This window comes from Rhincodon typus, chromosome 1 (assembly GCF_021869965.1).
Source record: "Rhincodon typus isolate 14 chromosome 1, sRhiTyp1.1, whole genome shotgun sequence".
In the NCBI taxonomy this organism is placed as follows: domain Eukaryota; kingdom Metazoa; phylum Chordata; class Chondrichthyes; order Orectolobiformes; family Rhincodontidae; genus Rhincodon; species Rhincodon typus.
The window spans coordinates 87781099-87808951 of record NC_063332.1 but is presented as its reverse complement, the minus strand read 5'-3'; the positions used below and the strand labels follow the sequence as shown (position 1 = coordinate 87808951).

The 27853-nt window shown below is 40.4% G+C and overlaps 1 protein-coding gene across 1 annotated transcript in view; it reads right to left on the bottom strand.

The window, feature by feature from the left end:
* Positions 1-18956: 18956 nt before the first annotated feature.
* LOC125484113 (arf-GAP with Rho-GAP domain, ANK repeat and PH domain-containing protein 2-like) overlaps positions 18957-27853 on the bottom strand; it is a 57806-nt gene continuing 48909 nt past the window's right edge. The window contains exon 8 of the mRNA XM_048601532.1: positions 18957-26728. Within this exon, the coding sequence (XP_048457489.1) occupies positions 26393-26728 (336 nt within the window). The 3' untranslated portion in view covers positions 18957-26392. The remainder of the gene's footprint in view (positions 26729-27853) is intronic.

The window sequence follows — 27853 nt, the reverse complement described above, 5'->3', positions numbered from 1 at the left end:
AATAATTCTATTTTGTGTCACATAGATAGATTTTTAAATTTTCTTTTGTGTGTTATAAGTCTGTGTCTTTTTGTTAAAAGTACACTGGCAGCCTCTTGTGAAAACATTCCGAGATTGGTCTCCATGGTTAAGAAAAGCAAAACGTAAAATTTACGATCTATAAAACCAGGTGTCACTATGTGATCCGAGTTGTCAAGTACTTCCATCAGCTGGAATCATAAAAAGAGTGTGGACTCTTCAGGATCGAAATTTATTGAGCTTAAGTGAAATTTATGAATCCTTAAAAAGGATTAAAGTAAGGTACTGAACATAAAATCAGGAGAGTTGTGTGAAGTATATTACGTGGGTTGAAATGTCAGAATGGCTTTTATGGTTGCTAAAACATTTCTGGGAAAAAATATAACATTGGTTACTTAAAGTCTATGACTAAGGCTACATAAAGAGAATTAACAGATCAATTGAAGGTTGAAATGAAAGCATTAAATCATATGAATTAGAAGTTGCAATGACTACACAGCATTAAAAATTTAAAGAAAGGAAACTTTATATTGAGGTGTCACCACTAGAATTAGTTAGGATCCAATTAGAAGTGGAAAATAAAAGAATGGAAGGATTCCAAAATTTTATTCTGGTAACCCTTAAGACTTGTCAAGATCAGGGTCAAGTATCAAAAATCTGAGAAGCCCAGTTCTGGTGGATACCTATGATATCCCACACAAACACAGTTACTTGAGGGGAAATGGCCATATGAAAATCAGCAAGGAAACATCAGGAATAGAAAATAGGATATGATAAAGGAATTATGCAAAGAAAGATACAGAAGCAAGGCTTGAGAGTGACGTAAACAGCATAATATGCTTTCATTGTAATAAGTGCAGACATACTACATCCAACTGCTTGTATTTAAATGAGAGACCTATTGCAGTAATCAGTATCCTTATGGAACTCTTAAAATCCCCACAGTGTAGAAGCAGGTAATTCTGTTCATTGAGTCCACACTGACCTTCTGAACAGCACCCTACCCCAACATCCCTGTAACCCTGCATTTCCCATGGCTAATCCAGCTAGGCTGTGTATTGCTAATCACTATGGACAATTTAGCATGGCCAATCCACCTAACTTGCACATCTTTGGACTGTGGGAGGAAACCAGAGCACCTAAAGGAAACCCACGCAGACACAGGGAGAATGTACAAACTCCACACAGAGAGTCGCTCGAAGCTGGAATCAAACCTAGGTCCCTGGTGCTGTGAGGCAGCAGTGCTAACCACTGAGCCACCACACTGCTCCACTCTTAGAAGAATATGGTTTGGGAAAGGAAATAAAAGAACTGCAGCAGTAGTATATTTAGAATGTGTTCCCTCAGAACCTACACAGAAGGGGGAGATGATGTCAGGACAGTCAAGTAAATTCTACCTCCGTTATTGTGACAGAGAATCAGACCATTGGATGTTCTGAACACGTTTCAAAGGAAAAGATATTTTCTTATTTTTTAATTAAGGAGGCAAACTAATGAAGATATTGAGATACTGGAGCAAGTCAATTGTTGATGTTAGCTAATGTAGATTTGTCATCTCGATGGGCTAATGCAGAAAAGTATGAATTATATCAGCTGGCATCTTAACAGTGACCTCCTTCTGGAGTTAATAAGGCTCACAACCCACCATTGCTTGATGCTGGAGGCTATCTCCCTGCTGGGCCACTTGATGCATTATTGCCCTCTTTCACATGTGGGAATGGGCGTCAACAATCTACTGACTTCTGGATTGGACTCCTGCTCTTTCCTGAGATATGTAAAATTCAATCTATTATTTCAAGCAATTCTGCCACCTGTAACATTAGTGAGTAACAAAAATTTCAGCCAAATACTGATTAAGTATCACTGAGATAATCCAAAATGTCCAAGTCAGCAACTTGGGGTTTCAAAAAGCAGAACACAACCATCGATGTACAAACAAACAGTTACTAATGCGTGTTAGATTACTCATTTATGCTAGCACACATTGTTAAAGATTTGTCTTCTGCTGTATTGAGTCTTTACTTTGAAAGGTACCCACTGAAGATTTTGTTTCCTGTGAGTTCCCTTTATCCTTTAAAAACTTCCTCACAACCGATCTATTGGTTTATTCAGTCACACCCAAATCCACATCCACGCCCATTAAATGCAATGTACTGTGATTTATTACGTTAAATACCGCGGCTATTAATTTATCAGTTAATGTTGTACAAATTTGTACATCTTATAATCAACCTTTGATGCAGCAGACAAATTACCAGCTGCTGCTTGTAGGTATGGGTTGACATATCAACACATGGCCCATGTAGACAGCAAGCTAACCATTGTAACTATCATAAATAATAACATAACTAATAAATAATATGGTCCACACTGCTGTCAGTTAACTACGTGATGAGGGCTAAGATTGAAATAAATAATTTAAACTGTAAGAATTGTCGAATTCGTTTTTAATTGCTTGTCAATCCTATTAAATGAATACTAATACATGCAAGATAGTGTGACTCATGATACACTGATGTACTCACAAAGAAATTATTATAAATGTATGTTCTAAATGCAATTTACTCCATGGTGAAAATTTGATATATTTATATTAGTTATAAGTAAAAGTATTGTTCTGAATTTTACCAAAAATTGGCTAACTGTCAATTTCAGAGAGTGTCATTGAAGGTTTCTTTCCTTGAGCTCCAGAGAGAAATCTACAAATACCCTTCCTACTGCCCATTCTGCTAATCCCATAGGCTTCACACTTCCCAAGTCCCAAATTAACCCATCCACATGCATTTGACCTTTTTTTTGGTTTATTCGTTTGTGGGATGTGGGTGTCACTGGCTGGCCAGTATTTCTTGCCCATCCCTTGTTGCCCTTGAGAAGGTGGCGATGAGCTGCCTTCTTGAACCGCTCCTGTCCTCCTGCTGTGGGTTGACCCACAATGCCATTAGGGAGGGAATTCCAGGATTTTGACCCAGTGTCACTGAAGGAATGGCAATATATTTCCAAGTCAGGATGATGAATGTTTTGGAGGGAAACTTGAAGGTGGTGGTGTTCCTATATCCTGAAGGAAAATTGAATCCCCCTCAGTCCTGACAAAGGTCCCGACCCAAAGCATTGACTTTCCTGCTCCTCTGATGCTGCTTGACCTGCTGTGTTCCTCCAGCTCCACGCTATATTGACTCTGACTCCAGCATCTGCAGTTCTTGCTTTCTCCTGGTATTTCTATATACCTGCTTACCTTTCTCACTCAGTTCCTGGCATATGAGATAACCATGTATGGTGTGGTCAGTCACTGACTCCCGCAACCCCACCCCCCATACATTGAAGCCAAATGCTCCATGGAGGAGGAATGCATGTATTCTGGTGCCCCAAGGAGATTGCTTGGAGAAAGCAGCGAGTTGAATCCACCATGGTCATGCTGTGTTTCCTTGTCAAATTTGTCCAATATCTAGCCTGTTTGGCAACTTTGATAAGATGGGAAGCTGGTTTCAGAATTATCAAGATGTTTAATAAGCGCTGATTGCCATGAATTGACATTTCCAATTGGTCTAGCAAGAAACTCACCATACTGTTGTGAAAAGCACAAAAGATGGAGCAAGATACTCTTGCTAGTGAGATGGGCCCTTAATGGAACTCTCATACCATTCTGCTACACTTCTGTCCATAGGCCAAGTTGCTTAAACCCCTATAAGATTTCATCCATTCTCTTTTTCTCTCTATCTGGTTTCTTCCACTATTATGAGGTACTAATTTTGGAAGATGGCAGCAAAATAGTGAAATATAGCGATCATTGGTTTGTCTTCACCTTAGACGCTGGGAACTAGGCTGCTTACCTGAGATCCCTTGTTCTATCAGTATATTTGATGACACTCAACAACAGTCAAAATAGCATTCCCCTCTCGACTTGTGTCATATCACTGAAATTTACAACATTATATGTTTTGAAAAGTACATGTAAATCAAGTTAACAGAGAATTGTGAATAAATACCACATCTCAGAGACATGCCCATTGATCCTATTACCCTGTGAAGACAAACTATAAAGGAAATTCATTAAGTTGGATTTGACAGTTTTAATGCCTTTTCACAGCATCCCACAGTCAAAGGGCAGCTGCTGTTGGAGATGCAGAAACAAAATAACTATTTAATGTAGGAAAGCATGGTGAATCATAGAATCCCAACAGTGTGGAAAGAGGCTCTTCAGCCCAAAAAGTTCACAGCGACCCTCAGAGCATCCCACCCAGACCCGTCCCCATATAACCCATGGGCAATTTAGCACGGCCAATCCACTTAGTTGCACAGCTTTGGACTGTAGGAGCAAACTGGAGCACCCGGAAGAAACTCATGCAGACGCAGGGAGAATGTGCAAACTCCACACAGACGGTCATCCGAGGCTAGAATCAATCCCGGTTCCCTGGTGCTGTGAGACAGCAGTGTTAACTACAGAGTCACCGTGCCACCCAGTGATCTCTCCATGTTTAACAAACAAGTGGGATGGAATTGGATCATTCTATTTCTGTTCTAGAGTATGGTGACTGAAAATACAGGCTACTTGAAGATTTAAGACCTTGCTGGAGACAATTTCATTCAGAAAAACTGGGCAAGGTGAAATAATTTTTGTGAGGGCACATAATGGCCAGAAGTACGTATCCTGGTATGTACAAAGCAGATTGAATAAATAATCATTTGTCTATTCTGCCAGATTTTTTTTTATGAATGACTGCCTGAACTCCGAGCCTTACTAATCAATACAATTATGTTGGGGTACTTTACACAGCTGCAAACAGGCCGACCAGCTTTGTTTGATTATAGTTTTATGCACTTGGAATAAATTAATCTTTATCTAATATTGATTTTTGATGCCTATTTGTTTATTTGAACAATAATAGAGATGGGACTGGGGCTACATTCCCAGAAGCATCAGAGGCTGAGGGGTAACCTTATAGAGGTTTATAAAATCATGAGGGGCATGGATACGGTGAATAGACAAGTTATTTTCCCAGGTGTGGGGAGTCCAAAACTAGAGGGCATAGGTTTATGGTGAGGGGGGAAAAATATAGAAGGGATTCAAGGGGTAACTTTTTCGTGCAGGGGGTAGTGCATATATGGAATAAGCTGCCAGAGGAAGTGGTAGAGGCAGGTACAATTACAACATTTAACAGGCATCTGGATGGGTATATGAATAGGAAGGGTTTAGATGGATATGGGCCAAATGCTGGCAAATGGGACGAATTGGACCGAAGGGTCTGTTTCCGCGCTGTACAGCTCTATGGCTCTATGACTGTTTTGTTCTACGTGTGTATAAATGCCTGAGAATGACTGAATATTTTATGAGCCTTTAAGGTTTTCATTTCAAAGAGAATTTTGAATCATTTATTATTTTCTTTATTTTATGAACATTTCAAATGTTTGCCATTGATATTATATGGCTCTGAGTTCCATACCTATTGATTACTCTGTGAATAGGCATAAAAGCTACATGAGGATCTGGATGGGGCAAGGGGTAAGAAGAGCAAAAGTGGTATAAGGGGACATGGCAAATGGGAAGGGCATGAATTCATAGAGGGGCCATGGGGATGAATGGAGGTTGACGGCAGCTGAGGAATGAGAGCTAACAACCATGTGGTGAACTGGACTGATGTCCCAAGGAGGGTCTTCTAATCCGCTATCTTTGTCATCGACCCACCTCCATTGTCTCAATAGGCAGACAATCCTCACCACAAGCTGGAACTCATGTTAGAGACCAAAATTCGATGTGAATTGGTTGATTTCTTGAGGTTGGGAATACAATATTGGGAAACAGCCCAAGTTATACTCCCTGAACTTAAGATGGAAATTCAGCCCAAGATCTTTCAAATGAGATTCTATTGGGATCATGAAACTCTCAAATTGAGCATATCTAATAGTAAATGTCACCTATTCATGTTATAATCATAGGTACATTCTACATAAAGCCATTGCATGCGGGCGGCATTGTGCATTTTTTTGTGCAATTGTGCATTGTAATTTTTTTGACATCAGGGGTGGTACTACAATGACAACTGATTTCCTCTTGGATTCCACTTACCTCCTTACCTCCTATCTTTCTGACAATAAATAATTTCATCCTTTCCCAATTTTATTGAAAGATGTTTGATAGAATTTTCTCAGATTAATTTATAGTTAAAGAGGCAGCAGACAAACACTCCATCTGATAGATTACAATGCAAAGAGACAGAAGATGGCAAATGGAGCTGTTAATATAGTATGGTAAGAGGCAATGCGGGATCTGCAAGAAGTCTCCTAGTATTGGCACTCCTTCTTCTTCACTAACTTCACGGGTTTCTCCTCTTTGATCAAAGGAATATGACCAATAATTTACTTATCCTGAGATTGGCCATAACAATGATGTGAAATGGGTGTTAAGAGTGTTCAACAATTGTTATCACACCCAGAATGGTCATTTATCCCAATCAACTCCAAAGTGCACATATCTTCTTGTTATTGTCAGTAAGCAGGTGTTTTACTTTTGGATCAGTAATATATTCCTGAGCCATTCACATTTGCAAGGTGGGCTTAATATCAAACAAACTGGCTGTTTTCCCTAACTTGGCCAGATTTCTAAAGTAAACTTTTTTTCTACTAATAAAAGTAAGCCTCACATTCCAAACTATGATAACATACACTTTAACACTAATAAAATTAAACTTGGCATTTATAGCTAGTTACCTTAGAATCTAACCTACTTTCTTTTCAATACACAATGCTCCTGTTATGAAAATTACATACTGTTTTTTACACTCTGCTGTTGATCTCTTACATGTTTGTGAAAAGATCAGCAGCAAACTTAGACTTAATCTTAACAAGTGATATTAGTATTAGTAGCCCAATATATTCAACTGGAAGTAGATAAGAATGCAGAATAGGATGTTTCTCAGGTGCCATGGTCATTCGATAGTTGCTCTTTGCTACAAACCTTAAATACTGCAAGTCACTGTGCATCAAAAATGCTGCTGATTGCTATGGAACATACAGTTGCAATTATAAATCTCAGGATACTGATGTAATTTAATTAGGAAACAGATTTTCTCTGTGAAGTCATTTTGCAAAAGTCTTACAAATAAGATGACTGAAAGTTTTGTCCTGATTTGCCAGGATTTGTTTTCGAATGTGTTCCAAGTAAAACCATTACTGTCCGCAAACCTGATCATTTCCCTTGCTACGACCTTTCATTTCAAGGTACACAGTTTTGAACATTCATGTCACTTGTCAAACATGTTCTAGCCATTCATAACCAAAGCTGGTTGGACCATATCAAGTACAATGGAGCCCTATTCTCCTCTTCCAAAATTGTTCTGAACCTTAAGCTATGTTTGGAGTGCAAAGATAATGAAAGGCCTCTTTTCTTCACTTTGAACCATCTCCTTGAAGCCCTCTCGTCTGTTCTCTTCTTCAGCAACTCTTACAAGAAGTAGGAGGAATTCATAGCCTCTTTTGTTACAAAAAAAGAGATAATCTTTTTAGCTGTTTCTGCCACACCTTTTCATACCAAAATTCCCCCATCCTGTCCATGAATTCACAATCTTTTCTAGTTTATCCACTGCCTCCTCAATTTGTTTTGCAAAAGAGGCCTGTTGTCATAGTGCTATTAACACTAAACTGTTGGTCACTCAATTTTCCATGTTGACTCCCCAATGGTAACTGTTATTATAAACAATATTGAACTCTCTCTTTCAAATCTTGCACTATTATCGCTTTCCTTGAAAAGACCCACTCTTGAACACTATAACAGAGAAATTTTTAAAAAAAGTACGGTTGATATTCACTAAACCATTCGCAGAAAGGAAGAATTGTTGCAGACTACACCTAATCAGGATGGCAGTGGAAATGTAGTTTAATGTTACATTGTAATCACTTTTTTTTAAACACTGACGTAGTCTAATTAGATGCCTAGCAAATTGATTGTGACACGATAGTCAAACAAATGACCATAAAACTGGCATAACTTTTCAATTACACACTGACAGAAAATTCTAGGCTAGAATGTTCAAATGAATATACAAACTGGAAATTGACAGTCACACTTCCCACGTACTGAGTAATTGTAGGGAATAGAGGTTGCTTCGGTTTAAAAGTTTGATATAAATTCCAAAAAAATTACATTTTTTAAAATTGTCACAGAAACAGATCCTCTCTGAGCTGCCATTTCTTTTTCATTTCTTCCATTCTTTTAGATGAAGTAAGTAACAATTATATCATTATCTGTATTACATAAATGGCCCCAAAGCTGAAATTTGCATGGAGTCCGCACAGGGCAAGCAGCAAGTCTAAAAAAATGAAAGACTGTTTGAACAGTTCCACAGATATTGCTTATTTTGTCAAAATTAATTTGAATCAAAAGTAGAAGTCAGCAAACGTTTTTGAACATTACCTAATTGCAAACAAAATTCAAGAAGAAGGAGTAATTTCAATATAAGTCAGTGGTGACACACTGATGAAATTGTTTGCAACTCTGGTTTAAGAACTCTTGATTTTATTTCTCATTGAAGTTAGTACACATTTTAGGAACTGGAGTTGGAACTATTGAGGGAAAAGATGCTCCTGTTAGAACACTTAAACAGCTATACTAGTTCTATCAGATGTAGCTTGGTTTTAATAACGAAGTGATTTATAACATTTGATGAACGACGGAACTGCAACTTTCACATATGCAGATTGGCATCAGACATGTTCCAGCCTTACAACATCATCATGGCACATACCTGACTCACGTAGAATACAGCACTCCACTTCAATACTGCACTTACATTGCAATGATGCTGCCAGACTGTTCATAACCAGGAACATGCACTGACCTCATGCACGGTAGCTGGATGCATTTCAGAGCTCTTTACTTGCTTTCTTTGTACTCATTCATTTCGCACGTACTTGGATGCTCGCAGCACCTATGCCTTGCCTTACCTTAGCCAGAGATAGTAAGATCTGCCAATTCTAGAGTCAGAGATAACACAGTGTGGAGCTGGAGGAGCACAGCAGGCCAGGCAGCATCAGAGGAGCAGGAAAGTTGACGTTTCGGGTCGGGAACCTACTTCAGAAATGTGGGAAGGGGAATGGAGCTCCGAAATAAATAGAGAGAGGAGGGATGCAGCTGGGGACAGTAGGTGGGATGGTGATACATGAGTGCAGGTAGGTAGTGGTGGGGATTGGTCAGTGAGGTGGGAGGAGCGGATACGTGGGAGAGAAGATGGACAGGTTGTGTCAGGTCAAAGAGAGGGGATGAGAGGGAGGGGGGGTCATGGGATGGGGCGGGGGGGTGGGGAGATTTTGAAACTGGTAAAGTCCACATTGAGACCATTGGGTTGTAGGCTCCCGAGGCGGAATATGAGGTGCTGCTCCTCCAGTTTCCGGGTGGTGTCATTGTGACACTGGAGGAGGCCCAGGATGGACATGTCACCCAGGGAGTGGGAGGGGGCATTGAAATGGTTTACGACTGGAAGGTGTTGTCATTTGTAGTGAACAGCATGCAGGAACTCTCCAAAGCAGTCTCCGAGCCTCTGCCTGGTCTCACTGATATAGAGGAGGCCACATGAGGGGCAGCGGATGCAATAGACCACATTGACGGATGTGCAGGTGAACCTTTGTCTATTGTCGAAGGCTTGCCTGCTGCTTGAGTGGTGAGGGGGGAGGGTGCAGAGGCAGGTGTAGCACTTCCTGTGGTTGCACGGAAAGGTGCCGGGGGTGGTGGGGCTAGTGGGGTTAGTGGGGAGTGTGGAGCAGGTGAAGGAGTCAGGGAGAGAGTGGTCCCTCTGAAAGTCAGATAGGGATGGAGAGGGAAATATATCTTTGGTTGTGGGGTCAGATTGCAGGTGGCGGAAGTGGCAGAAAATGATACATTAGATACGGAGGTTAGTGCGGTGATATGTGAGTACAAGGGGGATTCCGTCTTTGTTTTTGTTGCGGGAAGGGAATGTGAGGGCAGAGGTGAGGGAAACGCAAGAGGAGATGCGGTCGAGAGCATTTTCGACCACTGAAGGGGCGATTTTGCGGTCCTTGAAATAAGAGGATATCTGGGATATTCGGGAGTGGAACGCCCCATCTTGGGAGCAGACGTGGCGGAAGCAGAGGAATTGGGTGTTGGGGATCGCATTCTTGCAGGAAGGTGGGTGAGAAGAGGTGTAGTCTAGGTAGCTGTGGGAGTCGGTTGGCTTGAAATAGGTATCGTTTTTGGTGGTCACCAGAGATGGAGACAGAGAGGCCCAAGAAGGAGAGAGAGGTATCAGAGATGGCCCAGGTGAACTTGAGGTTGGAGTGAAAGATGTTAGTAAAGTTGATGAACTATTCAAGCTCCTCATGGGAGCACAAGGCAGCACTGATACAGTCATCGATGTAGCGGAGGAAGAGGTGGGGGTAGTGCCAGTGTAGCTGCGGAAGAGGGACTGTTTCACGTATCCTACGAAGAGACAGGCATAGCTTGGGCCCTTGCGGGTTCCCATGGCCACCCCCTTAGTCTGTAGGAAGTGGGAGGAGTTGAAGGAGAAGTTGTTAAGGGTAAGGATAAGTTTGATTAAGCGGATGAGGGTATGGGTGGAGGGGGACTGTTTGGGTCTGCGGGAGAGGGAGAAGCGGAGGGCTTTTAGGCCATCCGCGTGGGGAATGCAAACGTACAGGGATTGGACATCCATAGTGAAAATGAGGTATTGGGGGCCAGGGAATTGGAAGTCTTGGAGGAGGTGGAGGGCGTGGGTGGTGTCCTGGGTGTAGGTGGGGAGTTCCTGGACTGGGGAGAGAAAACAGAGTCAAGGTAAGCAGAGATAAGTTCAGTAGGGCAGGAGCAGGCAGAGACAATGGATCGGCCAGGGCGGTCAGGTTTGTGGATTTTGGGAAGGAGATAGAAATGGGCGGTGTGGGGTTGGGGAACAATGAGGTTGGAGGCTGTGAGTGGGAGGTCACCCAAGGTGATAAGGTTATGGATGGTCTGGGAGATGACGTTTTGGTGGTCAGGAGTGGGGTCATGATCGAGGGGTCGGTAGGAGGAGGTATCAGAGAGTTGGCGCCTAGCCTCGGCGATATAAAGGTCAGTGTGCCATACCACAACTGCGCCCCCCACCTCATCTGCGGGTTTGATAGTGAGGTTAGGGTTGGAGCAGAGGGAGTGGAGAGCTGCGCATTCTGTGGGGAAGAAGTTGGAGCGAGTGAGAGGGGTGGAGAGGTTGAGGCGATCGATGTCGCGATGGAAGTTGGAAATGAAGAGGTCAAGGTGGGGTAGGAGGCCGTGGAGTGGTGTCCAGGAGGAGGGGGTGTGTTGGAGGTGGGAGAAGGGGTCTGTAGAGGGTGGGTTAGATTCACAGTTAAAGCAATAGGCGTGGAGGTGGAGGTAGTGGAAAAACCGTTCGACATCCAAACGTGAACGGAATTCATTAATGTGTGGGCGGAGGGGAATGAAGGGGAGTCCTTTACTGAGGACTGACCATTTGTCCTCAGTAAGGGGGAGGTCTGGGGGGATGGTGAAGGCCCGGCATGGCTTGGGGCTGGAACTGGGTGTAGAGCTGGTGGCTGGGTTGGAGCTGGCTGTGGGGGCGGAGTTAGTGACATCATCAGCAATGTCAGCAGTGGGCGGGGTGATGTCAATGGAAGTGACATCGTCCTTGAAGTGGGCGGCAGAAGTGGTGTGGGCGGCAGAAGTGGTGTTGGCAGCAGGGTCCTTGATGTAGATTACAGAGCTCCCCACCCCTCCCCATTTCTGAAGAAGGGTCCCAACCTGAAACGTCAACTTTCCTGCTCCTATGATGCTGCCTTACCTTACCCAGCCTTTTTGCACTTTTCTGCCTTATTCAATGCTTAAAGACTCACAATACTTTGGCATGCTCTTGTCTTTAAGCTAAGCACAGAACGAAAGCCAGGCAGCTTGTCACGTTTGCCTGCAATGGTCAGTCACGGGGGCGGACATCTTGCTGTATGGCACAGTCCTATCTCACACCTGCACCATTTGTTAGCTGCTTACATGACAAGTACTCTGCACATACTAAAACCAGATGGTAATATATAAAAGTCTAAAGGGAGTAGTCCTCAGTCGTCAAGGAGAAAGGTCAGGCTGTCCCACCACAGTCAGTTTAAGAGCAGTATCAAATCTCAATCGAAGGACTTATGAATAGCCAAATGGTTGCTTGTAGCAGCCAGGGTCAGGATTTTCATGTCATTACACTTTGGGAAGTGGGCCACAGTCCAACTTGAATGTCCAATGAAACTGCACAGGAGATTAGTAGCTAAGCAGTTGTGAGACAGGGACAACATTCCTGCTAATTATTTTTTTTTTCTGCTGGGCAGACCTCTGAGGCCTGAGCACAACAGTGGCTTCCAGGAGCAGAGCCAAAGCACAGCATGCTGATCGGTGCGTACAGAACCACCCAGTACACAGCTGCACACCTTTGAGGGAACATTGGTCAAGCGTCTGGTCACTCAGAGCCACAATGGGGCTGTCCTTCAAAGGTGATCATGGGGAATGGGCAACACTCAGTCCTAGATGTGGGCATGTGTCTGTTCACTGAACATTAAAAAGGGTTTCCGAGTTCTCTGCTGTGGAGTGTGGTTATGTAGAGCAATTGACCAGGTGCACAGCTGGGTTTGAGATATGGCCCTGGTGGTGGAAATCCTGAGAGGTGGCAGCAGTAAGGAGTATTTTTGCCACTTTCAAGTGCAAGATGGTGTGAGAGTGGCATGATAAATTTGTGTTGCATGCAATGGAAGTTGTGTGAGATAACCCGCTGGAGGTCACAGAGGGAAAATCTCAATGAAACTCCTCCAAATTGACAGTTGATTGTCGGTAAAATTAAGCTATTTGTTTCTCAGCAAGGTAATACTACATGCTGAGTGGCAAATGCCGTTGTTTCACTGCTGATTGTAATATGATAATAAAGAATGACACTTTCCAAATTAAAATGAAAAGACCATTATTACAACATATTCACATAAATCTGATGAGTATGGCTGAAAATTTCATTTCTACTTCACAGTGTCCGAAAGCTTTTATTTAAAATAAGGCCACAGGTGAGGTCAGAGTAAAACAGGATTTTGATCAGATGGGCCAATGGGCCGTGACAGATGGAGTTCAATTTAGATAAATGTGAGGTGCTGCAAAGGCAAATCAGGGTAGGACTTATACACTTAATGGTAAGGTCCTGGGGAGTGTTACTGAACAAAGCGACCTTGGAGTGCAGGTTCATGGCTCCTTGGAAGTGGAGTTGCAGGTAGACAGGCTAGTGAAGAAGTTGTTTGGTGCGCTTGCCTTTATTGGTCAGGGCATTGAGCATAGGAGTTAGGAGGTCATGTTGTGGCTGTACAGGACATTGGTTAGGCCACTTTTGGAGTATCGTGTGCAATTCCAGTATCCATCCTATAGGAAGGATGTTGTGAAACTAGGAAGGGATCAGAAAAGATTTACGAGGATGTTGCCAGGGTTGGGGGGTTTGAACTATGGGGAGAGGCTGAATAGGCTAAGGCTATTCCTCTGGAGTGTTGGAGGCTGAGGGGTGGCCTTATAGAGGTTTATAAAATCATGAGGCGTATAGATAGGTTAAATGGGCAAAGTCTTTTCCTCGGGGTGGGGAGTCCAAAACTCGAGGGCATTGGTTTAAGGTGACAGAGGAAAGATTTAAAAGGGATCCAAGGGGCAACTTTTTCATGCAAAGGATGGTACGAGTATGGAATGAGCTGACAGAGGAAGTGGTGGAGGCTGGCACAATTACAACATTTAAAAAGCATCTGGATGCGTTTAGAGGGATATGGACCAAATGCTGGCAAATAGGACTAGATTTACTTCAGATACCTGGTTGGCATGGACGAGTTGGACTGAAAGGTCTGTTTCCATGATCTATATCTCTATGACATATTGAAATCAGCTGTAACCTAAGTTTTTAAGTATAGAATTATACATCGGTTTCTCTCACTCAGCAATGCTAAGAACTATCACATCACTATTGATTGAATACAAGCACTTTCTGATAATCTATTGCTTTTTCACAGTGGACTAAATCAGATTACCAATTGTTTCTCACTAGACTAATGCAACTAAGGTTAATTAATGTATTGGATATGAAGAAATAAATAGAGAGTTTACAATTCAGAAAATGTTGTCGGGTTGTCCCATAGTCCTATTTTTGAATGACAATAATGGACAAGAAAGAGCAGCTTAAGCAAATTTCTCTCAGAATCTGAGCGCAAAGATTAGATGAGTTTTATAATGCATTGTTCATTGTAACATTTTAAAAACCGTAACTAAATCAATATCTTCCAGCCAGGCTGCTGTCTTCCGCATGTTTTTACATGCTGTCATTTGGTATTATTCCATTTTAGGTTTGGTCAGTCGCAGTAGAACAGCATTATACAAATAAATTGCTTTATTTCCTCTTGTGAATTAGTGATATATATGTATATATTACAAGAGACAGTCACTGATCTGCCAGCTGTGCTCTCTATGTTTTGTTATGATAGCGAAGCGAAAAAGGACAAGACCTGTGAAGCTGGTAATTTACAGAAATTTACTGCCATATGTGCTTAATCACAAAAATGATTTCTTCAGAACAGCAGTAGAATAATTATTTTAATCTTTTTACAGACGCATGAAAATGCAATTAAATGTAGCATTGCATGGGAAGAAGTTTGGGATGTCCTGAGAGGAGCAATAAGTCACGATATGAATCTTTCTTAGAGACAAAAAGAATAACTGCAGATTCTGGAATCCAAGGAATACAAGCAAGAGGCTGGAAGAACACAGCAAGCATCCACAGAAAAGGAGAATTCAACGTTTTGGGTATTACCCTTCTTCAGGACTTCAAGATTCAAGAATCTTTCTTACCGGCTGTAATTGTAGATATCACAAAATTAAAATGACATTTATTGAGGTTAGGGTTTTCTTAGATAGTACAAATAAATTTAGGCATCCTTCTTTTCACCCTTCACTGCAAGGAAAAAAATCATACATCCCTGAGAGGGTCACTGAATTTTTGAAGTCAGCTGATTATACATGCTCCTTACTGTTACACTAAGTGCGTATAGAGTAATATTCAATATCTCCCCAGCAAAGTCTTCTTTCAACACTCACTGTATACATTCACTCATAAAGAGTGGTCATGTTTGAAGCGGCTGGAGGTGCTTGCGGAACTGTAGGTCAGTACAAATTAACTTCTTGGCAAGGAGAAAAGATGCAAAAGAGGAAAACCAAAGCAGCTACTTTCCATATTACAATAGCTTTTCCTACTTGTGTCACAGCTGCTCTTAAATTATTCATTTAAATTGCATTTATTAATGTTCAATATATGAGTCACAGTGTAGGGTATTATTAAAACTCAACCAAAGTATTATTGCAAAACAAATGTAATCATGCATTTATCTATTCTTCAGTCTTAAATAATATTTACAACATGCAGTGATGCTTTAATATTTAAAAGAGAATTGATAAACACATTTTCATACAACATAACAAAACCAACTAGACAAAAGCAGGATTTAACTCCAAAGTGTCAATTGCAATATTACAGTTATGGGACATAGCCTACAAGCTGACTTGTGCCTGCATGGACAGGCTATCTCTCACCAGGTAAAGAGCTAATGGTCTTGGTTGGAAGCATAGACAGAACATCTAGAGCTATATTTGTCAGAGGCCGAAGGGCAACCTAATTGAAGTACATAAAATAATGAAGCATGGACAGGGTTGATACTCGGAGTCTTTTTCCTAGGGGCTAAATGTCAAATCCTGAGGGCGGGGGGGGATAAGTTTAAGGTGAATAGGGAAAGTTTAAAGGAGCTGTGCAAGGAAATTTCTTTTGCACAGAGGGTGGTATGTGCCTGGAAAGTGCTGCCAAGAGAGGTGGTAGAAGCAGATAAGTTAACAAAGTTTAAGAGGCATTTAGACAGACACATGAACAGGCAGAGAATAGAGGGAGGAGACAGTAAGGACTGCAGCTACTGGAAGCTAGAGTCAATAAATGTGGAGCTGGAAAAGCAAAGCAGATCAGATAGCATCTGAGGAGCAGGAAAGTCAATGTTTCGGGCCGAAATGTTACCTTTCCTGCTCCTTGGATGCTGTCTGATCTGCTGTGCTTTTCCAGCTCCACATATTTTGACCCCGGAGAATAGAGGGATATGGACCATGTAAAGCAGATGGGATTAGTTGAGAATGGCACCATGGTCAGAACAGACTTGATGGGTTCTGTGCTGCACTGTTCTTTGTTCGATGTTCTCTGTATTTTACAAGTATTCCTGTTGAAAGTTTTGGACTAGTACGTTGATATTTTGGTTAATTATAAACTTCTTTCTCCATATTTCATAAAATCAAATCAAAAATAACTTCTGGATCTTTAAAATATCAAATAGACCCATGCCAGCCACAAAAATGGAACATTAAATTTCCACTTTATTTCCCAGGGGCATATCTACATTGGTGAAGCTAAAGCTGGGTCTCTGAGTAAGTATTGTATTAGCAAACAGTTTTTAGAATTAAAGGGAACAGAGACCCAACAAAGAAGGCTGATTGATCAAAACAGGAGGAATCATCGAGACAGTTCATGAATGGAGTGGTGCTTGCGACCAAGTTTCAAGGCTAGATTGGCAAAAGTGAGGTATTGTAATTCCTTCTGGAGTTGAATGACATTTGATTGTCTGCTACGTCAGTAAAATATGGGAGAAATTGCTAAGAAGTCAGATGGATTAGTCTTGATTGTGTTGCTATTTTTAATGCCATGACATGAGGTATTGATTACAATATATCACCTATGTTTAGAAGATCATAGAATCCCTACAGTGTGGAAACAGGCCCTTCGGCCCAACATGTCCATTTACCACAAATTAATTCTGCATGTCAGAAATAAGTTGTAAGCTTACTGTAGATTGTGTTACTGTGCTAATTTTCATAGTAAAGCATTGCTGTTTGTTCAAAACCATGGATGTTACTTTGTGTCAACTTAAAAAGAGTCCCTAATTTGATTGTAACTTAATTTGGTGTCAAATTTTATTTTTCTTCCTCTGCTGCCCTTGTCCTTCTCAATAGCAGTGGTTGTGAGTATACAAAGTGCTCTTTAAGGCATCTTGGTGAATAACTACAATGCATTTTGAAGCTGGTACATATTGCTTCTACCAAGCATGGGTGGTGAACGGAGTGAACATTTTTAGACTTGATGTCAATCCAGTGCATTGCTATGTCCTGGATGGTCTCTAACTTCTTAAGTGCTGTTAGAACTGCATTCATCCAGGTAATTGAGGAGTATCCTATCACATTCTTGACATGTAGACAGTGAAACATCTTTGGGGAGCCAGAATGAGAGTTGTTTACCACAGGACATCTAGCCTTTGACCTGCTGTTGTAGCCACAGTTCAGTTTCTGTTTCAAGTTAATCAAACCCATCAGATCAAACCCATCATGGCCAGCAACGGAATTTCCATAGAGAACAACAATCTCAAGGTCCAATGCTGAAGTGCACAAACTTTATTCTAGCACTTTCTGTGCATCTCTTATGCTGAGAAAAGAAACTAGTGCAGACTAAACACCATGAAAACTCAAAGTTACATCACCAATGAGACTCACTTACCTTCAACATCAGTCTTCTGCTGAAAGTAGCCAGGATCTGGTTTTGATCCTTCATATCCACCATTGTAACATAACCTGGTGTGACTCCCTTAATGTTTTTATGGCCCCATGCAAGAAGAGATGTGGTCAATGAAAATTATTGATTCGGCTACTGATTTTGTCTCCTGACCAACTTCAGTGATATTGAAGACTGACTTGATATTGTTGGGTTAGTGGCCTCATATCATCACATCAGGGTTTACAGATGTATGGGAAGGCAGTTTTGATCCCCTGGTTACAGTAGAGTTGGACAGTTTTCAGTTTAAATAGATACAGCCTTAAGACCGTAAGATCCTTGCAACCAGTGTTTAAATGCTGCGACCAAGAAAGTATTGTTGAATTAACTTCTGATATACATCAAAATTTATGATGGAAAAAAATATCACGTGAAGACCAATTTTATCATTAATTTCCTGAAGAAATACCACTTTTTTTTATTATCAAGTCCTACCACATTAATGAATGGATAGTCAGTCCTAAATATTTTTTACCACTGTAATGTTCTTTTTTTTGAAGTTGCTTTCTTGGCAGGGGGTGGGGTAATCTTGAGTTTTGTATGTGGGTAGTGGTCTCTTTTCTGTGTATAGACAAATTAGCTACCTGGTTTCTAGGAAATTGCATTTCTAGTTGGACTAGCTTTGAATAAGCACGCAGCCAACACTCTCATAATACTGCAAACGTTGAGCAACCCTAGTTCAGAATAGGTGAAGGTGCATCGTTTGGTAAATGCACTGACACTTACATGCAGAGGAAAATCCCAGTGAATAGTCATTGAATAAATAACTAATTATTTTGTTCTATGATGCTAGCTGAAAGAGAAATACTGACTAGGCTGAAATCTCTGTTCCTCTAGCATTCTAGGGGTCTCTTACTTGAACAGGCAGCCAATATAACATTTCAAGTAAAGGCAAGAACTCCAACAAAACGATGATCCCAAAAGCTGTGTCAGATCAGATTTCTGAGGAAGGATCACTGGACCCGAAATGTTAACTCTGATTTCTCTTCACAGATGCTGCCGAACCCGCTGAGCTTTTCCACTAAATTCTGTTTTTGATCATGAACCTACCACCTCTGACTGAGGATAAATTTCTAATAATTGAAACAAATTTATATCACCTGCTTAAAAACAGATGCAATTTTCACCATCTTTTGTTTTAGCAAGCAACCTGCCCATAGCATGGTCAGTTTCAGAAATAGTGTTCTGTACAGTTCTCTGTATCTGATTCAATATAAATATGGCTCAACAAGCAAGAAAGATGTTCACAAATATGGTGACAAGCAATAATCAAAATGCATTATAAACATTTATAAGTAACCAACCACACCATTATTCATACTGTTAAAAAACTTCAAGATCAACAAATGTATTTATTTAGCTGAAGTACATCAGCTGTTGAGGGAGACAAAGTCAGACCTTAATTACAGGTGTCATTTGTTTCAATTACAAAGCTATTTATTTTACAAGATTTGTGGCAGTTTGACTACTTATAATAAATGTATAATTTCAAAGAGCAGATATTTAGAAAAATAGAAATGCACATTCTATTTCTGTATCATTATCCATCTTGACAAACTAGACAAATTGCTGCTAAATTAGCCATTACAAAAGAAGTGTTGTTTATTTAATATTACCAATGACAGCTGCTTAACTTACACTTGCATCATGGTAACAAAATCTCTGCATCACTTAATGTTTAAAGTTAACCAGCCTATGTTCCACTAAAACAAAGTCTCGAGGATCAAATTATCCATAGAAAAGGTCAGTTACATTTTACACGCAATTTTCAAATTCATACATTCCTTAGAAATAGTCTCAAGTAATTGACATTTCTCATACTATTGCACAACTATTGAATCGATCAGTTCCTGATGTTAGGAAATTAAGAAAATGTCATTTTCAATGTTCACAGAAATCATGACTAAGCCACAGTGAATCACAATGTTACATTGTTAACTGAGATGTCTCAAACTATTGTAAACAAAAACATTAGATTCAACCCTCAAGCCTCATAAGTAATTCACAATTGAAGAACATTGTTAATAATGCTGACCTAGGATTTTACTGTCATAATGATGATGAAATTGTAAATGCTCCCTATGATTACAAATGTGAAATGAACAGTAATACCTCACATGCCTGTCAAGTACAGAAGCCCAAAGCTGATGTCAATGAATTGCCACTGCTCCAAGTGGGCACTGTTCAAGTTATCTGATTTGGTTTGAACATCCATTTCTCACACTATCAATCTCAGTAAAAGCTCTTGAAAAAATTAAACCTGGTTGAATGACATAATGGGTTTTAAAACAACAGATTGACTAACAATTACGATTTTGCCAACGCTTCTGCCCTGAAAAGTTTGCTAAAATTTTCAATGTGGTATCACTAAATATTGATCAACTAAAAGCCCAAAACTAAATTCCAAGCAAAATTTTTGAAATTCCATGTTGATGCTGACAAAACAGGTCAAATGGTCTCTTTTGCAGTTTGTCCATTTCCTCTCAGGTACACTGTTTGAAAGGTATAACCTGAAATCAAATGTTGATTAACTCTCTTCGTCCCTTTCTACCTTGCTGCAGTTCAAAGTTTGGATTTCTCAACGTTTAGAAAATGGACAGCTAGCAACTATGCAGGTGTCTTTCCGGCCTCCCTCCAGAATTTTAATGGAAACACTGTGGAAAATACAAACAGCCAGACTGGTCGTTAATGTCATTTCACTGGGGTTTCCAACAACTTTCAACTAAGTCATGCTGGAAAATCAAGGAACCTGCATGGAGAAATTCTATCTACGTGTCAATAGGGAATGAAATCTACATTGCAGTCAGCTCTTCTGGAATAGAAACACTTAATAGAAAAAGGAAACCCTGATATTTTGTGACAGGTAGCAATTAATCATCAGTCGTTGCTTAGCAAATCATAATTAGAAGCAACTAAGAGGATGCAGAGCCTCTTAAGATATATAAAACTATGATCTGAATAGAATTGAAATTCATGCTGCCAAACGTTGCATTCAATGATACCAATCAGGAGTTTAAGGTTCTTGCAAAGATTTGTAGCTCAGGTTGTGGGTGAGGTTGTTGATTTGCTCGCCGAGCTGGCTTGTAATATATAGTTCATATAGTTTGAACTATAACCAGCCAGCTTGGCGAGCAAATCAATAACCTCATACCAATCAGGACTTTGGTAACAGTCAATTTGAAATTCTGAAAGGCGGTTCAACTTCTGCTTGTCTGGGCTGTTGCATTATTTACAGCATAATGTTAAATTCATAAGATTGAAATGCCTAACTGCCTCTTTTTCTCTCTCGGTCCAAGCAATAACTGATTACTATACATGCAATTCATGACTTTGTCTTCAACTGTCTTCAACTGTCAGTGTTGATCAGCCAGAATAGAAACTGCTGAACTCGAGGTTTCTTTCTCTTTCAGCTAAGGGGCGAAACCACAGGAGGTATTGTGAAAACACTTCAGACCATGCTACATTTTTATCACAGAGCATCTGTATTACAAATCTCAAATGATTTTGATCTGTCAGCTCTATAGTACCCTACAAGCACAGTGACGTAGCAAAGTTTTCACAAGGTGCTGTCATAATTTAGCATATTAAGGATCAAACTGTACCATCCTCTACACTGATGCAACAATGAACCAACTCCATCTTACATCTGTACAGATTTAAATACACAAAATGGTGTAAAATAACTGAAAAAGATCATCCAAGAATCATGTTTGAGAAGAACCTGGGTAGAATCCAACTCATGCCTAAGAAAAGTCATGAAAACTGAGATGACAGTATGTAATAATTGCAAAAATCACCTCATAGCTGCTGACATCTGTTGTGGTTGCTTTTAATGACTGAACACTGGAGTTTCAAGTACAAATTAACAATAATTTTTTCAAGTGAAACAGGGAGAAACTGTCTATATACTAAATTCCCAGTGTCAATGGTGCATCTGTGGTAAAAATTGAGTTTCATGAAGCAGGTCCTTCCAATGGAAGAACATTCACGCTGCAGCAATGAAAATGGATTTGGGAAAAAAAAACTCCAGGGATAGACGACAGAACAATATGTACAAATTTTGGGGAAAATGTGCACATTTCAGCTGATCAATCCTGGGGCTCAAACATTAAACATATAATCTTTATGTGTTGAAGACAGACAAGAATCACTCCTAGAAAACCACAGGCTTTTGTTACACTTCTAGGACTTTGACATAATCGATCGTGACAATGCTTGACAATACACAACAGTTTTAAAAGTGCCATTCTTTGAAAAAGCTGTTAACAAGAGGGGAAAGCATAACTGATCTCATTCTTACCAATCTGCCTATCCCAGGAGCATCTGTCCATGACAGTATCGGGAGAATGACCACTGCACTGTCCTTGTGGAGACCAAGTCCTGCTTTCACATTGAGAAAAACATCTCATATTGTGTGCCAATACCACAATGCTAAATGGGATAGACTTTGAATAAATCTGCTACCTTAAGACTGGGCATCCATGAGGTTCTGAGAGTCATCAACAGCAGCAGAATTGCACTCCAACACGATTTGCAACCTCAATGCCCAGCACATCCCCTACTTTACCTTTAAGATCAAACCAAGAGATCAATGGCTCAATGCCTCAATGCAAGAGGGCATGGCAGGAACAGCACCAGGCATACCTAAAAATGTGGTATTAACCAGGTAAAGATACAAAACAGGACTACTTCCATTTCAAACAGCAAAACCAGCAGCTGATAGGCAGAGCTAAGTGATTCCACAACTGGCAGATCAGATCTAAGATCTGCAGTTCCACCATATCTAGTCATAAATGGTGAAGGACAATCAAACAACTCACTGGAAGAGGAGGAGGCTCCACAGCCATCCCCATTCTCAGTACATGTTATAGCAAAAGATTCAGAGTCAGCTCCAGCCAGAAGTGCTCAGTAGATGATTCATTGTGGCCTCCCCAGTGTCACAGATGCTGATCTTCATCCAATTCACTTCACTCCACGTTATCAAGAAATGAAAACTTTCTGGCAGTAGTATTGATCCAGAACTTGCTGTGCCCTTTGCCAAGTTACAACAGTGGTGTCTATCAGACTGCATAGAAAATTTCCCAGATATATCTTGTACATAAAAAGCCAAGTGAAACCCAATTACCCTCCCATCAGTCTATTCTCGATCATTAGTAAAGCAATGGACGGTGTCATCAACAGTGCTATCAAACAGCACCTGCTCTGGGATGCCCAGTTTGGATTCTGCCAGGACCACTCAGCTCCCGACCTTGATATCATGGTCGCATTCGACCGAGTATGGCATCAAGGAGCCCTAGCAAAACTGGAATCAATTGGTATTGGGGGCAAACTCTCCACTGATTCAAGTCATACCTGTTACTTACGAAAATGGTTTTGTTGTTGGAGGTCAGTCACCTCAGCTTCAGGGCATCTCTGCAGGAGTTCCTCAGGGTACAGTCCTAGGCCCAATCATCTTAAACTGCTTTATCAATCACCTTGCTCCCATCATATTATCAGAACTAATGTTCAGCACCATTCGTGACTCCGCAGATATTGAAGCAGTCCATGCCCAAATGCAACAAGATCTGGACAAAATCTAGGCTTGGGCTGACAAATGGCACATAGCACTCACACCACCCAAATTCCAGGCAACGGTCATTTCCCATAAGAGAATTTAACCATTACCCTATGACACTCAATTGTATTACCATCACTGAAGTACACACTGTCAACATCAAGGAGAGTTACAAATGACCAGAAACTGAACTGCACTAGCCGTATAAATGCTGTGACTATCATAGCAAGTCAGAGGCTACGAATACAAGCAACTCAAATCCTGACTCCACAAAGCCTGTCCACCATCTAGGCACAAGTCAGGAGTATGATGAAATACTCCCTAATTGCCTGGATAAGTTCAGCTCCAACAACATTCAAAAAGGGTGACACCATCCAGGACAAAGCAGCCCGCTTGACAGACACCACAACCACAAACATTCAGTCTCTTTACCACTGATGCAAAGTAACAGCAGTGTGTACTATCAACAAGATGCACTGCAAAAATTCACTAAGGCTCCTTAGACAGCACCTTCCAACTCCTCAATTACTTCCATCTGGAAGTATGAGGGTAGCAGGTACATGGAAATACTACCACCTGCAAGTTCCTCTCCAAGCCACTTGACATCTGGGCTTGGAAATATATAAACTTTCCTTCAGTATTGCAGGGTCAAAATCCTCAAACTCCATATCTGACGACATTGTGAATGTACCAAGACCAGGTAGAATGCGGATTTCAAAAAACAGCTCACCATCACCTTCTTCAGGTCAACTGGAAGTGGGCAATAAATTCTGGCTCAGCCAGTGGCACCCATATCCTGTGCGTGACTTTTTTTTTAGAAAAGGCCCTGATCATTACTCTTCCCAATAACTTAGTAGATACCGAGGATCGAATGGTACTGTTGGAAGATGAACAGATAATTTCCTGGTAACCTAGCTAACATCCATCCTTCAACTAACAATACCAAGATGAAACAAAGATTAATGAGTTATTCATCTGGTCATTGATTGTGCCATTTTGGTACACATAAAGTGATTGCCTTATATGCACAGTCACTGGTTGCTATTCATTGAGCATAAAGGGCTTTTGAAATATTTTGAGGCACCTAATATATGAAGCATACAAAATCTTTAAAAATCCCAAATGTGCATCAACTGTAGCTTTTCATCATTGGAATCATTTCAACTAGACAGGTGTTGATTTTGTGGCTGATTCCAGGAAAGCACATATAAATACATATTAAAATTATTGTTTGATGGAAACTTTCAGATTTTACTGAATTTTCATGGGCTCAGTTAGAGAGGGATTTTAACCAATCCCAAGTCAGATATTAGGCAGTCTAACTGCACACTGAGACCCTTTCTAAAACTGTGCCCAAAAGCACACCTTAACTCAATCCTCTGAAGAATGCCTTCCAACATGCCACTTTCGGATTCTCAGCTGGGTAGCCCAATGAATTCTGGACAATGTTGCTTGTAACAGAAGGAACTAAATTCCAACTAACCATATCATTTCTTGTAGGATCTGGTTGAAGCAAAGGAGATTTTTACATTTTTTTTACCTCGGGCCTTCAAAGATAATATTCAATAGCTATTTATGTGCATTTTATTCGACAGATCAGTATAAAACCAATTGTTATTATTTCAGAATAGTTTACCATTCTATGAATAATATTTTTTGTTAGTGGTAAAAACAGCAAAATTTTTATATATGAAGATATAATAGTCACCAACAAGTATTTGGATTTCAGACTTACTGTTGTAATGTGGGAAATTAGGCAAACAGCAAGTACACTTTAATAGCACTTCATTGGCACTTTGGGGTGACCTGCAGTCACAAAAGATGTGATGTAAATACAACTCTTTCCATCTTAATTGACTAAATCTAGTAACTTCTATAGTGATTAGATCAATTGCAAATGAGAGAGCTATAGAAGCAAGCACTCTTCAGGTTGAAGGCAAAGATCAGGCAGCATCTATGGTGCTGCCAATTTGCTTGAATAGCAGATTGCATTTCTCTTCAAAATGTTGTGAATTTGATGAGCTAAGGAGCCAGTTATCACAATTGGCTAGATTGCCAATGTGTGGTTCAGAATAACACCAACAGCGTAGGTTCAATTCCCACTCTAGCTGAGGTAGACCTGGAACTCACCTCCTCACCTTGCTTCAGAGGGTGCAAGGCAATGACAAACTGTCATTAACAAAACCTGACAGAGAAACAGCTCAGGATGAAGTTAAAGTAGACCACAAACCAAGTGGCTTGTCTTTAGGCAGAGTACAAAAAAAAAACAATTTTTAAAAATAAGAGAATACTACAGCAAATCTTTGTCACATCAGCCTGTAGACTGTCCAAATCACTGGCGGATTTAGTATGCTATAGTTTCTAACACTGCCAATACTTTGGGAAGTTAAAAATATACAAGCTTATCAATGACTGTGAATGCATCAATTGAAAAGCAAATCATAAATGCCAATTTTATGAAAGTATAAAATTCCCTTTTCTGTACTTCATTTCATCTTCCTTTGTATATAAATGTCAAACTGACATGCTATCAGCGAATTGGATGGTTTTGGAGACCAGTCACTTGGTTACACATCTCTGCATGCTTAACTGTTTTCTAAGAAATACATATCGTGTCTTGAAAATGGATACTTGAGGATTATGTCACTGTGGGTCTAATTAAATCTAAAATATTCCTTTATAGGAACTTGATTGAAATATGTGGTTTGACAAGAGGGAGATAACCTTTCTAGTCCGATGTTAATCTGATAAAGAAGATAAACATCACAGTCAATTATCAACAATGACAATTCCAAGCAAACTAACGGTTGTTCATTGGCTATGACCATCTGCACTTAATATGCAGGCTGCATAGCAACAATTCTTCCCAAATGGCCTGACCAGCCACACCCAATTTAGTCATAAGCACCATGTAATTCAACTTTGATGCAAGACAAGCCTCAAGGATGGTCCTATAAAGTATTGCATGGGTATGTCAGGATTTTACTTTTGAGTATTTAATATGGATCAATGTAGTTTCTAAAATCAGACAATTTGAATGGATCCAAGCTGTTGTTTAATAAGATAAATTAAAAATGGAATGATGTAAATAGCCGAATGGAAATAGCCTCTTAATTGTGAATTCTTATGAAGCAAAATATCTTCATTTTATGATGCATGGTGTTCACTAAAGATGATGAAGCTGTCTATATATTTTAAGAGATGAAGACATACTTTACTCATTCTTAACCAATGGATTACTTTGTAGAAAGACAGTGTTCAGCTCCTGCATGAGTTGTGAATGCAGTTTTGCATCAGTTCCAAAAATCATTTTATTAAGGGTGCCTTCTGCTTGACCTGAATACTGTGGTCCTTGATTACGTTCTAATTTTGTGATGTTTTGTGTTACATTGCTTTGACCTGGATGTAAAGTGGGTCGATTTGGCTCCTGTCCATTTGCAGGCAGAACCTCTGAGTGGTGTTGGCAGGCAGCCAAGTGATGAGATCTCCCCTGTGCATCCTCACCAAATGTTTGATGAAGGGCATCCTTCAGCTTCAGCTTCCTGCAGTCCTGTAATAAGAAATTAAATGCTGAAAGGAGGAAATTTGATACGCCAGCTCCAACACAACTTCTCCAACTTAAAGAAACGGTGATGTTGCTTTCTGCTAAAAGTAGGATATAGCAACACACTAAGCATTCATTTTATCAACATATATTAATGACAGGCTCCTGCTCTTCCCCACAGTTGTGCAACTTCTTTCCCTTCAAGTGTTTATGCAATTCTGTTTTGAATGCTATAACTGTACCTGCTTCTACCACCCATTCATGCAGTAAATTCCAGATCATAACGACTCACTGTGTTAAAAACAAAGTTTTTCTGGTTATTTTGCTAATCACCTGACATCTGTTGGCTAAATCCTGATCTGCTTGCTGTTGGAAACTGAAGTGATTGTAATGGTGTCAGCCAACTGGACATCATAAAATATGAGTTCCCTGATGGGGACTGATAACCTGGTTCAATCAGGGAGCCCTGGCTGACATAGAAGGATGAATGTCAGGGATACTGGGACCCTAAATGCTGGACTCAGTGAGAGGCAGTGCTGTTGTCAAAGGCTATGCATTTGTAAATAAAGGGTGACTGGTGACAGGGTGCAGGCCCCAGAAGAGTTATTTGAGAAAGAGTCACAAAGAAAAGTTCATGAATTTCAACACCGCTGTCAAACCTACTCTGAAAATCCTCTGCCTCGAAGATGACAATTCCAATTTTTCCAGTGTGCCCATATAACTGGAGCTCCTAGTCCCCGGTACCATTTGAGTAAATCGCCACTGCATCAAGGGCATGACATTCTTCCTGAAGTGTCAGGGTCAGAACTGAGTACAAATTTAGGCTGAATCCATTCCAGTGTTTTACAAAAGTTTTGCATCACTTCCTAGCAATCACCCTTTATGAGAAGAATTTTTAACTTGGAAGGGGTTGGGTGCCAGGGCAAGTAGCAAGTTAAATCAGCAAAAAATTGTTAGCATGTCAGAACTTCAACACCGATGCTGTTCACTTCTCCTTTTAACTGGTGCATGTTTTGAGATGCATTAGAAATCCTGTGGCTGTAATAGCTAGCAACTGGTAGTAACTAGCTAATCAGTAGCTTCTTGATAGCAATTTGTATGTCTACGCTTTACTAGATTAACAGGAAATAG